Here is a 12,426-nt window from a genome sequence, read left to right as displayed (position 1 = left end):
TCATCAGTTTATTTCACCAGGGTTATATTAAGATAAAATTACGACCAATCTTACACTTATGTATATAGATACATATAGATTGGCAGGATACTCTCACCTTTTCGAAAACACCTGGTATCATCGCTTTTTTATTGTGATTCATAAACCCATGCTCATAATATAGTCAGAATCATAAAATCGAAATTTCTTATGATTATGGAAAGATTTTTTCCGCCTTATTTACATCAGTATACCTAAGACATTTTAAGCTAATCAGTAGAAGCCCTTCATGACCCTCGTTAAGTGATATTGATAGTTAGAATGAGAATTACCATGAAAAAACAAGAAGCAACTTTATAGATTTGTTTCCATGGCAACCGTATTGAACAATATATTTATGGCTTTTGGCCCTTCATTTACACTGAATTAAAAATTTAATGAAATTTGCTGTGTGTCTTGTGTGCAGTAGGTTAACTGATTGTATCTGTCTCCTTCAGTTTCAAACTTCATTCAGAGCTATGCCGTGATATAACTGGAATACTATTCAAATGGCGTTAAACCCAACTCACCCATGGCTGTAATTCTTTCACTCATAGCCGGTCCTTCTGACCAACCCTAATCATTAAAGCCATCGAATCGGAATCGCAACAACTGTTCCAGGCCTCATGGCGCTAAGGGTGGCAGTTTCTGGTCGGACTCGGGTGTGATCAATACCCATACGTTATTGATGCCTGTGGCCGTGAGTGACACCAGGTTGTGTTTTGCAGCAAAAACTGAAGGAAGAGCGGGAAGCGAAGCGTGCCCAACTCGATGACCGCCACTACTACATCCTGCAGACTGTCGCCGACAGCCTGGGCCTGGAAAGGTCAGAGGTCGAAGATGCCATCTTGGAAGGAAACCAGGTATGACTGGTTTTGTTGGTTGTCATTTCACCGAAAATGCAGTTATGTAATTTCAAAAAGTGGTTTAATTCTTTGACAATTTATCTTTCTGAAAAAAAAATGAAAAACATTATTTGATAAATAATTTCAGAAATATGTTGACATTTTCTTTCTTTCAATTTGAAGTATACCACTCAAAAGAAGTTAAATCACACATGATTCTTTCATATTACTTTAGTTAATCTGTATGGCATGACAGATTCACTATAGTCATATGGAAGCGTTGGGTGTTCTTTGACTCCTTTTCTGTTGTGGGTAATAAAATACATCTTCATCACTTTGTATTTTTCTATCACATGAAGCTGACATTATCTGAAATACTGTTCAAGGTGCCATTAATCTCACTCCCTCCATGGAATGCTCGATGAATCAGCTTGTGTAGATGAGCGACCTACACACGCTAATCGTATCAGATTACCACACAGCAGTTATTTAGTTAGCATATGCAACTGTATGCTTAGGAATTGAGAACTGAAAATTTGATTAAAAAAATTGATTTAAGGATGTGTTTTGGAGACTAATTGAAATAGTTTTGATATATGTTGATGTCAGTGTTTTTAGGGTACCATTCCTCTAAATGTCTGATAACCTTGACCCTGGGCTTTGACACTGCTGACAGTACATGTTTGATGGCAGGTGCTTGTGTTTGCTGTCTTTGTGTAAGGGTGAAATGTTATCTTGATAATTGTTCATACCTACAGTGTGTTCCGTGGTGTTCAGATAACAACTCCAATGACGGTGTGTTTGTATATTCCAACCTATGTTACATGATCCTTGACCTGAACAATGGCTTCAGATCTCAGTAGCAAATTGAATTATGGTTTTGTGTTAATTAATTTTCTATTCATTTTTTTTTTGTCATCTGGCTGTAATTTTATTTCTGATTGAAAAAGAAAAGATTACCAGATTTTTACCAGATTTACTGCGGAACACTTTCGTATAATGGGTGTTCATTGATCTTTAAAAAAAGTTAAATACTCTGAAGATGTGTGAATACTGGAGATGATTTAATTTCGCTGGTTAGTTTCCTTTTGAAACTCATTCTACTACAGTGTAATTTGTGTTAACACTGTCCATGCCATGCTGTCCTTATTCTCAACAGATTGAGAATATGGAACGTTTCCTTGCTGCCAATGGTCTCAACCGCCTGATGTTCTACTACCAGGAACCAGAGCCAGAGCGGGAACAAGGTGAGGTCATTCCTATGATTTTATAACCAGGCAAGTTTCATAATCTGGGCAAGTTTCATAACCTAGGCAAGTTATATTTAACCTGGGCAAGTTTTATTACCTAGGCAAGTTTCATAACCTAGGCAAGTTTTATAACCTATGCAAGTTTCATATCACCTAGGCAAGTTATATATAACCTGGGCAAGTTTCATAACCTATGCAAGTTTCCTATAACCTAGGCAAGTTATATATAACCTAGGCAAGTTTTATAACCTATGCAAATTTCATATTACCTAGGCAAGTTATTTATAACCTGGGCAAGTTTCATAACCTAGGCAAGTTTTATATAACCTGGGCAAGTTTCATAACCTGGCCAAGTTTCATAACCTAGGCATATTTTATATAACCTAGGCAAGTTTACTATAACCTAGGCAAGTTTCATTTTAACCTAGGCAAGGAATATCCTTATAACTTTGCGTTAAGTCACAGGATCTACGAAAGTTTCATATAACCTTGGGAAGCCTTATTACTAATGGAATGTTCTTACTACCTAGAGAGGTAACCCATGAAGATCCGGGGTAGAATAGGTCTTCAGCAACCCATGCTTGCTGTAAAGGGCGTCAATGCTTGTCGTAAGAGGCGACTAACGGGATCGGGTGGTCAGGTTCGCTGACTTGGTTGATGCATGTCATCGTGTCCCAATTGCGTGGATCGATGCTCTTGATATCAATCACTGGATTGTCTGGTCCAGACTCGATTATTTACAGACTGCCGTCAAACAGCGGCGTTAAACAACAAACAAACAAACAAACCAAGGGAAGTTTCATATAGTCAAGGAAACATAATCAAGAGAAATTTCTTTAACCAACGGAATTTTCTGATAGCCTAAGGAATCCTATATATAACCTAGGATCAAGATTCTCATCCAGGTATGTTATATTTACCATAACTGCTGAGGGAAAAGTAGGAACTGATAGAAGGCCCCATTTACCATTGGGCACATTTGCTCACTTAGAGAAGATGAAGAAAGATCTCCTTCTTGGGTACTGTAACATACAGATGATTAATCTCACCAACATACCCGTAGCAAGTAACGGCAGTTTTATGATCAGCCTTGTTTAGATGTCTGAGTCCTCTGGGTCCCCTTCCACAAAGCGATCTTAGGGCTATGACTTCGTAAGCCTATGTTAATATAAGTGGTACGATCATCTTAGCGCTAAGATTGCTTTGTGGACCGTTACCCAGGGCCCTGTTCCTCAAAGCGATCTTAGCACTAAGGTGATCGTAAGTCCCATACTTTAACATAGGTTTACGATCATCGTAGTGCTAAGATCGCTTTGTGGAACGGGACCCAGGTCTTTAGGCATCATTTTGAGTAGGTTGTAGAGGTGATGTGCTACCTACCTAGCATTAAAAGAGCACACAAGATCCTAAAAATTGTCATTGTACTTGGGTTTGAGAATTTCTGACCGAAGTGTAATGAGACTCACTCTGAACATGGAAACAATCCTAGGTGATAAAAACTCAGTAGTAAACCATGAGAAACTGTATGAATTATTGAAAAGTTGAATGACCTTGAGAAACCTAATCATTAATCTTGGAAAATATTTATCAACCAGGGAATATTCAGTAACCCAGAGAACCATTATTTTGCATCAACCACATCAACTTTCAGCTGTCTCCAATCATTCTAATTAATCGTAGAAACATTGTGTGTTATATTACTAATGTTAGAATCCTGTTTTAGATGTGTATGTAGAGTATCTTTCTTGCACATTTCATATATTTCCTCATTAATTCATAGGTACTTACTCTTTTGTATGAAAGCGGAGGAAATTAATATAGTCATATGTTTTCAAGTTTAGTTTTAATCTTGCCTGAATAGCATTTGAGAATGATTAGACATTTTGTATGACATTTTCAGTACCCAGCATGCAATATGTAACATAAAGGAATGCTATGTAACAGTTCTTTTTTATTGATTTCTTTTAATTACTTTCAGAGTGTTTAGCTTATGGCATTGAGTTAGGAAGGTAACCAGAATTGCTCGGAATGCTTAAAGACACATTTCACCAAATATCAGTACATTGTAAAGACACCTTTCCTCTGCATTCCGATGTTGTTATCACCAAATAAAGTCTTGTCATGTATTCACCAGTTGGGATATACGGTTTATATCACTCACTGAGGCACAGGACGTATATTGTTTACACTCTTGTTAATTGTTTGCATTTCACAAAAGATGGAGGTGTTTTGAAGATGAGTGTTAATTATTGATATTGCCTGTGGTACTGATTAATCCACTGGCACTCACCGTACAGTTCACCAGCTTTAATGTCATGCAATCAAGGAGACATGAAATCAACTTGCCATAGTTGGCTACCTTTGCTTTGATTAAAAGAATTTTTTTTTTAAAAAATAAAATTTCAACCATTGGGTTCATTGTTATGTTCTTTGAATCTCAAGTAAAATGTATGTGAAATTTCTACAACATGAAAGCATATGAATAATATTCCATTTTGGATCAGGTGGTACATTTTTCTAGAGGTTAAAGCAGTTTGCAGCATGAAGTCTCACATTGGTGTTCCCCTGTCTGATATGGCTGAAATATATCTAAATGTCCCGAAAACCGTAATTATTCAATTTCTAAAATGTTTTTCTAAAGGTGAGCTACAGGGTCCTTTTGTTTGTGTTGGTGCCTACTTTCACTCAGCTTTCACAATTTGTAAGCCTTCTTTGTCTCAAACCTGAAATGATTTTGTTATCAATTTTATTGGACAGTACTGTCTTAGTATAATACTGTTGTAGTTATAATTATATCTCAAAACTGAAGGTATCATCGTAACTGCGTTTCCTTTTTTTATTTTTAACAATAGGGCTGATGATAATTTTTACCACATGGTATATCAGTAGCCTAATAGACCTGTGAATATCCGCGGTAGAATAGGTCTTCAGCAACCCATGCTTACCGTAAAGGCGACTGCGCTTGTCATAAGAGGCGACTAACGGGATCAGGTGGTCAGGTTTGCTGACTTGGTTGATTCATGTCATCGATCCAAATTGCGTGGATCAATGCTCATGAAATCAATCACTGGATTGTCTGGTCCAGACTTGATTATTTTACTGATCGCCGTCATATAGGTGTAATATTGCTGAGTGCGGCGTTAAACAACAAACCAACACCAACAAAAGTAGCCAAACAATGCTGCCTAATGCTCCTTGGAAGACTGACAAAGGGGAAGGTCACGTATGGCCAGCATTAATTAGTTATCTTAACTGGTGTTAATTATTTTGACCAGTGTTCATTAAGATGGCTATCTTGTTGATTATTCACCTCAACAGATCAACCATCCCAGCAAATCATCAATAATTTCTTAACATAGTACAAGACCAGCATATATCTTTACCTACAATCATTGGTTATTAGGGGGGCACAGGTGACCCAGTCGTCTAAGGTGCCGCGATTCGCTGTGCAGAGTTGCGTCCCTTGCTCACGCCTGAAACCTATGATTGTGGGTTCGAATCCCAGTTCACCCGATTATGTTTCTAAGTTTGTCAGCACTAAACCCGGGCTCATGTGTTTCACTGAAGTGGTAAACGTCTGAGAGCTGCATCACTTCGGGCTTTACTCACACATCAAGCTGACACACCGTGATATAACTGGAATAATGTTAAAAGCGGCGTTAAACCCAACTCACTCACTCACTCATTGGTTATTGGAGGATAGTGAACACTATTCTTGACTCAAGCAACAATTTGACCAATTTCTGTTTGATACATGTTTATAGTTTATTAATGATTTAAGTTCAAACCTTGGTACTGGCCCAGAATGACTTTAGCGCTAACATTGGTGATGGTTTAGTATTTCTAACATGTTGCCATTCTTAGTTTCATTGCTGATGAATTTTTTTTCAGCATCGGTAGATTTTCGCATTCAAACCATGGACAGCCGGCGTAAAAGCACGAGTATGTTTTGTGACCAGCATTGCGCACCTAATTCATGTTGCTTCTCAGCACTTGCCACACCCAGACATATGTAGTGTTAGCCGTACAACTATCTATACAAACATTGTTGCTGCACTGATCAATCTTTAACCAGATGAAACTTTTTTAAATGAGCGTAGGCGGAAGTAAAGACATATTGTTTTTCCAGAATCACTTTGGATGGAAAAGCAATCTATATTTCATTGTAAATTTATCAATGTTTTATATTATTGAAAGAGTAGATCACTGTGTTATTTGAAATGGGTTTTTTTCTGATTGTCTAGATCTGATTTCAGTTTGGTGGTAATGAAACATCCAGATAAAAAATCATGGCATGCGTATACTCGGATAAATCTTGCATCATTATACGAGAAGAAACAGGAGAATGATGTGGGATATCAATACGCTGATTAGCCTGGACCAGATTGTTTTCTGGTTTCTTTAACTACATGTACCAAGGTTTTATGAAAATATTATGCTCTGTTTAATTTATTGAAAGAAACATTTTTTAAAGTTAATCTCGAATCAACAAGTATCAACCCTGATTGTGAACATCAATATCAACATCTGGTTAAAGTTCTTTGGTTGCAACAAACATCTGTTTGACAGTCCTGGAAAAATAGCGACAGTTGAAATAGACTTTTCATAATATTTTTTTTTTCATCTTTTTTCTGTATTTGAGACTTGAAGCATAGAAGATTTTAGGTATATCATGTTTAGTCTTAGATCAAGCCCCATATATTGTGGAGTAAATAGGACAGCCATGGTGAGATAGGTACTTAGACATAGCACTGTAGTAGCTTGTTTACTCACGGTAGAGCATTTGTTTCTTGGTTAGAATTGGGTTTCCCTACAATCCCTTTTGAAGATTTTTGAGTTGAGGGTTTTGTAATCTATGCCATATGACAGAGCTGTAATTTTGTTTTCGTTACTGGTTGTCTGAATGGTTTTGTGTTTAGCCGCTGAATTATATTTATTACCCTCCTCATATACTTGTCTTCATGTACTCCCCAAAGGCCCAACCATGTTCCTGGACCTCAGAAAGTTGTCCATTTATTCAAAACCTTCCTTAAAACCAGTCCATATCTTAGGCCCCCCAAATATTATGTATGTTTTCATGACCTGTGAAAAGATTGTCCTTTTTTGATGAACAGAAAAAAGCTTCTTTGAATTATTATCCCCCAAACCATGTCCATTTTTTCAGAACCTCCCCAAATTGTTTTTCCAGTAATTTTCCCACATTTACCCATGGCAGGAAGTCAGATCATGACATGAGATGGTACTGGCATAATCAACATGGATGTATTTTGAAAGGATAATTTGATGATCTCTGCTATTATTTAATAATCTCAATACTACTTATGATATAGTGATATATATCGCAATATAACTTTACATGTTATCCGCCCACCCCCTCTGGAATCATATCAAATATTAATTAATATCAGATCCTGAAGTACAATATGAATTACTGACCCTGTGAAAATTATGTTTTCACCCACCCAAGATGTATATCAAGTAAATTAATATTCATGTACATGATTGTCGATATACAACTCAAAGCTGTGAGCAAGCAAATCCTTTTGCTTACGTAGAGTGTACTTAAACTCCTGCATATCAGTGTTGTATGCGTTGCTATTTGAAACAGGTAGAAGGATACTCTTGTTCTAGATGTTGTCCATTCTTCTGTGTCGCCCTAGTGTCATAGGCGTACACCAATGTATTCCTGTCAACACTTTCATGTCATTTGCACACTGTTTACCCGTTGCTAGGCTACGAAGCTTCAAGCACTCTCTTGTGAATGGAGGCCAGTTTGTTACTTTTATTGCAGCTTGAGTTCTAGGTTCTATGTGACCTGACTGAGGCAGTGTATAAGAATGTCCAAGGAATTGTTTAAGTTGTCGTCAATATTGGACTCATGGTGATTGAACAATTATCAGCAGGATAGGCACGACAATGAAATAAAACCTCAGAGCATGAATAGGAACTCTGCTTTCTTTACGCTTGTGTCAGTGAAATGTCGCGTTTCATGACTTATTCATTATACGTTGTGTAGTTTAGAATATTGGGTTACATGCTTCAGGAAGCTGTGGCCCATAGTGACATGTTTTCTAAGGATAATTGTTATAATATTTTGGCACTCAGTGACTGGTATTCCAGGATTGGCTTTTGTATTTTCATGTCAGCGAGACATTTGTGTAATTGACGTTACTTATAACAGGGCATATATATTTGAATATTAAACATTTGATTTTTTTATCAGAGTTAAAAAAGGTAAAATCTCTTGCCCCTTATAATATTTTAAAAAGCTGTATACATTAAGAGTATCATATCATAGAGGTTTAGAGAATCAGAACCTAAAGTAAACAATAAATAATATTGATAAATCACCCCCTGATTCTGAATTTATCAGTTTGACAAGTTCTCTATTTTCATGGCTTCTGTACCAATATTTAGGATGGAAAATAGGTCAAAGTCATGTACCGGGTATATAGTTTTGGCTATGATATAAGTGCGAATATTATTTACGGAACATGTCTGTGGTGGGGTTGCTGTAACCTACCCTCTAACCAAACCTCATTACTTTTGAACACCAATACTAAACCTATGCACATTTCTTATTGTGAAGAAGAGAAAAAACTTAGATCTTACAGATGGATCTGTACAATGAAAATGTTGATTTTTTTTTTTTGACAGTCCTTTGTTCTATTTTGTTAAAAGTGTAAAAATTTCATATTTTTGAATATTTGCATTTTTTTATTTTTTATTTAAAATCTACCAGTATAAGTGCTTTCTCTTTTTTTTTAGTGTATATGTTTTTAGTGGCAAGATTTTGATGAAATTAGAATGTACATATGTACAGACAAAGTCAATATACACAAAGATCCTATTTATCACTGAAAAATATCAGTAATACTTAAACAGCATGATTTGACGTAACTGTCATTGATACACTCTACTGGTGATGGTTGGCGAGGTTAACTCTGTCACATGTTGTTATTGGTGTTTGTAGGCAACTGGCATCTTGAAATCTGTGTTTTTGTTATTCATGAAATTATATTAATAAATATGTATCAATGGGTCAGTCGAACATACCATATATACGACGTATTATGCTTCTATAATCATGATAAGTTTCCATGTGGGGGTGCCTGTTCACATTGATCAAAGATGTTGTTTTAACTTGATTAAGCTTGATTAAATTACAGGCGAGAAACGTGTAATCTTGATTAAAAACGCCTGATGTTTGGTTTTCAAAATGTTTGGGGGGGCTAACATGAGCAGGTGCTTAATATGTCAAATATGGTATCTGTATGGGGAATACAACTAATGCAGACCTGATATGTACCGATATTTCTTGTCATCCATTTGTTCATTGAGATAAATCTATAAAGACATCACCTTTTCGATGTTTATGTAAAGCATGTACAGTGTTCAGAGTGACAGTTGCCTATTTTTATAACAGAATGGTGTGTGTGGTCAGTCTAACATTACAACCTTGACACAAATGATGTCATTATTGTACAACGGCACATGTATCATGGTACTACTCTTTGTATCTACAGCCACGGCTATAACATTACTTGGCTTTGCTATGGCTTCAGTAATACTGGTAATATTGTGCTGGTGGACAACTGATTCTAATCATGGACGCACACCTGGTTCCCGGAGGATTTCAAGATTATTCCAGTATAGTTTCTGCTTCATAGCTGACAGTATGCACCAGATACATTCTTTTTGTCATCACTCATAATTATTACAGCTATTTTGCTCTTTATTTCTTGATAAGAGTTTATATTTGAAAAATATGAAAAAGAAATTTCAATAGACACTATATGAAATTACAGTTTTATCACATCATGATGTATTTGCCTTATTTAGTAGCACCAGACCAGTTGTATTCCATGTCTTATTTCTTGTTTTTGTAAAACTACTTTCTTTTGATCTTTGTGGATGTTAGCTATGTATCTTGCAATAAAAATTTCAACAAAAAAAAAAAAATAATTTTGGTTAAAAAGCATTTTTCGTATCAAAAGTTAATTTATTATTTTAGTGTTTGCTAGATCTGAACATATATTTGTTCCTAAAACAAGAAATAAAATTGGTCTGGCCTAGAAATTGAACATACTTTTAGGTTTTATTGTTTTAACAGACAGATGTCAGGAATATTGTTGACTTAAATGATTAGATTTGACTTTGAAGACATACTCAGTCCCGGAGCTATAATATGTTATAACATTCATGATATCTTTCCATGACGTCTAGCTTATCCACAGCAACATCCAGACAATGATGTCGTCTAACCCAGTGGAGCACATTCTCTTCATTATCATGACATAGATATTGTAACACAATCATTAATACATTCACATTGTCACCGTTTATGGAGTAGCTTATTTATATTACATTAATCAAGAATACCTTGATTTTTTTTTACCTTAAGTTAAAATATGATTTTATGAACAGAGTTAATTCAATTTGTTGAATTTCCAGTTGATCATGTTCGTATTGGCCCACCAACTACGAAGACGGTGAAGTCGACCAAACCGAAGGTGTTTCTAGCCGATGGGAAGGAGGTGCCACTACGAGGGACGTGCCTTGTCTTCACTAAAGCGCCCACAGACAACGCCATCACTGAGCAAACCATCTCAAAGGTCTGCAGTTCTCGGGGAACTTTGCCAAAAGTTTCTAAAAATGATGACAGTTGAAACTGAGATACAATATTTTCTTGTGTGTGAAGTGCACTTTTTCCACCAGTTACAGCTATGCTGAGGTGGTTGGGTTGGGTTGGGGTGGATCAGGGTGGGGTGGGGTGGGGTGGGGTGGATCAGGGTGGGTCGGGTGGATCAGGGTGGGTCGGGATGTATCAGGGTGGGTCGGGGTGTATCAGGGTGGGTGGGGGTGGATCAGGGTGGGTCGGGGTGGATCAGGGTGGGGTTGATCAGGTTGGGTCAAGGTGGATCAGGGTGGGTCGGGTGGGTTGGGGTGTATCAGGGTGGGTTGGGGTGGATCAGGGTGGGTCGGGATGCATATAGTGGTTATCTCCTGTTCATTCAACTATAGCAATATGATGTACTTTTTACTACATACTATATATGGACAGCAATTTTTCATGAAACTATATATATATGCAATTGCATTATGCTCAAGTGCACACTATACACAAGAAGCAATGGTCCTTTTCGACCAGTACGTCTCTATATTTTCTTTATTGCATTACTGGGGCATTGGTCATGATGTTATTTTATTGGTTTGTTTTAAACATATTTTGTTCACAAAAAGGGAATAGGTTTTGGTACAAGTTCTCCAACTTAGGACACCTTCTCCCAAACTTCTCCCAAAGATATTTAAGAAAATAACTCGTTGAATAAATTTACTTTAATTTTTCTTACATATATCTATTCATAATGCATTTGAACTAAATATTTTGTCATTGATCTATTGTCTTTGTTGTTGTTTTTATATCCCAATTTAGATGATTATATAAACAAAAGCATAAGTCATGGACAGTGTTGTATGTTTTGGGGCAGATTGGCAGTTGTAACTTTTGAACAGGGATGGTTACATTTTATGTAAATTTATAATTTTTTTCCATCAATATTGTCCCTGTGGAGATTCGATGAATTTCATGTACTCCGTCTACCCATCAACATTATGTCACAGGACATCTGGGGGATGATGGGAGTTTCCGACCAGTGTGCCCCAGAAAATCATTGATCATGTTTTCCAATTATATGATTCAATTACACAGGATGTGAACTTCACGATGCTCGACACCAATGGTCATGCTCACAATGGGCGTGGTCTTCTACACGCGGTGGAGAATTTACTGTCCAGCATCTTCATCCCGGCCCTCAAGAACCTGGAGAAAGGGTGGGGAAAGCTGGAGAAAGATGACGCCAATGTCCGAGCGGACTTCCTCAACTCCCTGGATGCCTTTGTGTCGGTGCTTGTCGGTGAGGAAGGAACAGAGCCAAACTAGGGCCTCTTTCCACAATACGATCTTAGCACTACGACTGTCATAAGTCTATGTTGAAGTATTGGAACTACGATCGCCTTAGCACCCAGAATACTTTGAGGAACATGGCCATGGGGCAACCTTATGGATCAGGGCCCAGTTCCACAAAGAGATCCTAGCACTAAGACGACCATAACTCCCATGTTTTAACATAACTTACGACTGTCGTAGCACTTAGATCTCTTTGTGAAATGAGGGCCAGAACATTTAGTTTTGTTTATTCCAAAATGAATCTGTGTAGCCTTTGTTAAAATTAACCTGAGTTTCAGTTAACCTGAACAGTGTCTCCAAGATGGTTAACAGTAGCTTTTAATCTTTGGATATGGAGTGAGTC

General features: G+C 37.1%; 1 protein-coding gene across 6 annotated transcripts in view; it reads left to right on the top strand.

The window, feature by feature from the left end:
* LOC124144838 (dynein axonemal heavy chain 5-like) overlaps positions 1-12,426 on the top strand; it is a 110,544-nt gene that overhangs the window by 28,989 nt on the left and 69,129 nt on the right. For 4 of the 6 annotated variants that reach the window (XM_048397433.1, XM_048397434.1, XM_048397435.1 and 1 more), the window contains exons 2-6: positions 747-881; positions 2,023-2,110; positions 6,005-6,055; positions 10,568-10,728; positions 11,826-12,030. In XM_048397433.1, the coding sequence (XP_048253390.1) occupies positions 747-881; positions 2,023-2,110; positions 6,005-6,055; positions 10,568-10,728; positions 11,826-12,030 (640 nt within the window). The remainder of the gene's footprint in view (positions 1-746; positions 882-2,022; positions 2,111-6,004; positions 6,056-10,567; positions 10,729-11,825; positions 12,031-12,426) is intronic. The other 2 variants (XM_048397437.1, XM_048397438.1) reach the window with 1 other exon arrangement.

This window comes from Haliotis rufescens, unplaced genomic scaffold, assembly GCF_023055435.1.
Source record: "Haliotis rufescens isolate VD_foot unplaced genomic scaffold, xgHalRufe1.0.p SCAF_17, whole genome shotgun sequence".
In the NCBI taxonomy this organism is placed as follows: domain Eukaryota; kingdom Metazoa; phylum Mollusca; class Gastropoda; order Lepetellida; family Haliotidae; genus Haliotis; species Haliotis rufescens.
The sequence above is the reverse complement of the archived record's forward strand: the minus strand, read 5'-3'. Positions and strand labels throughout refer to the sequence as shown.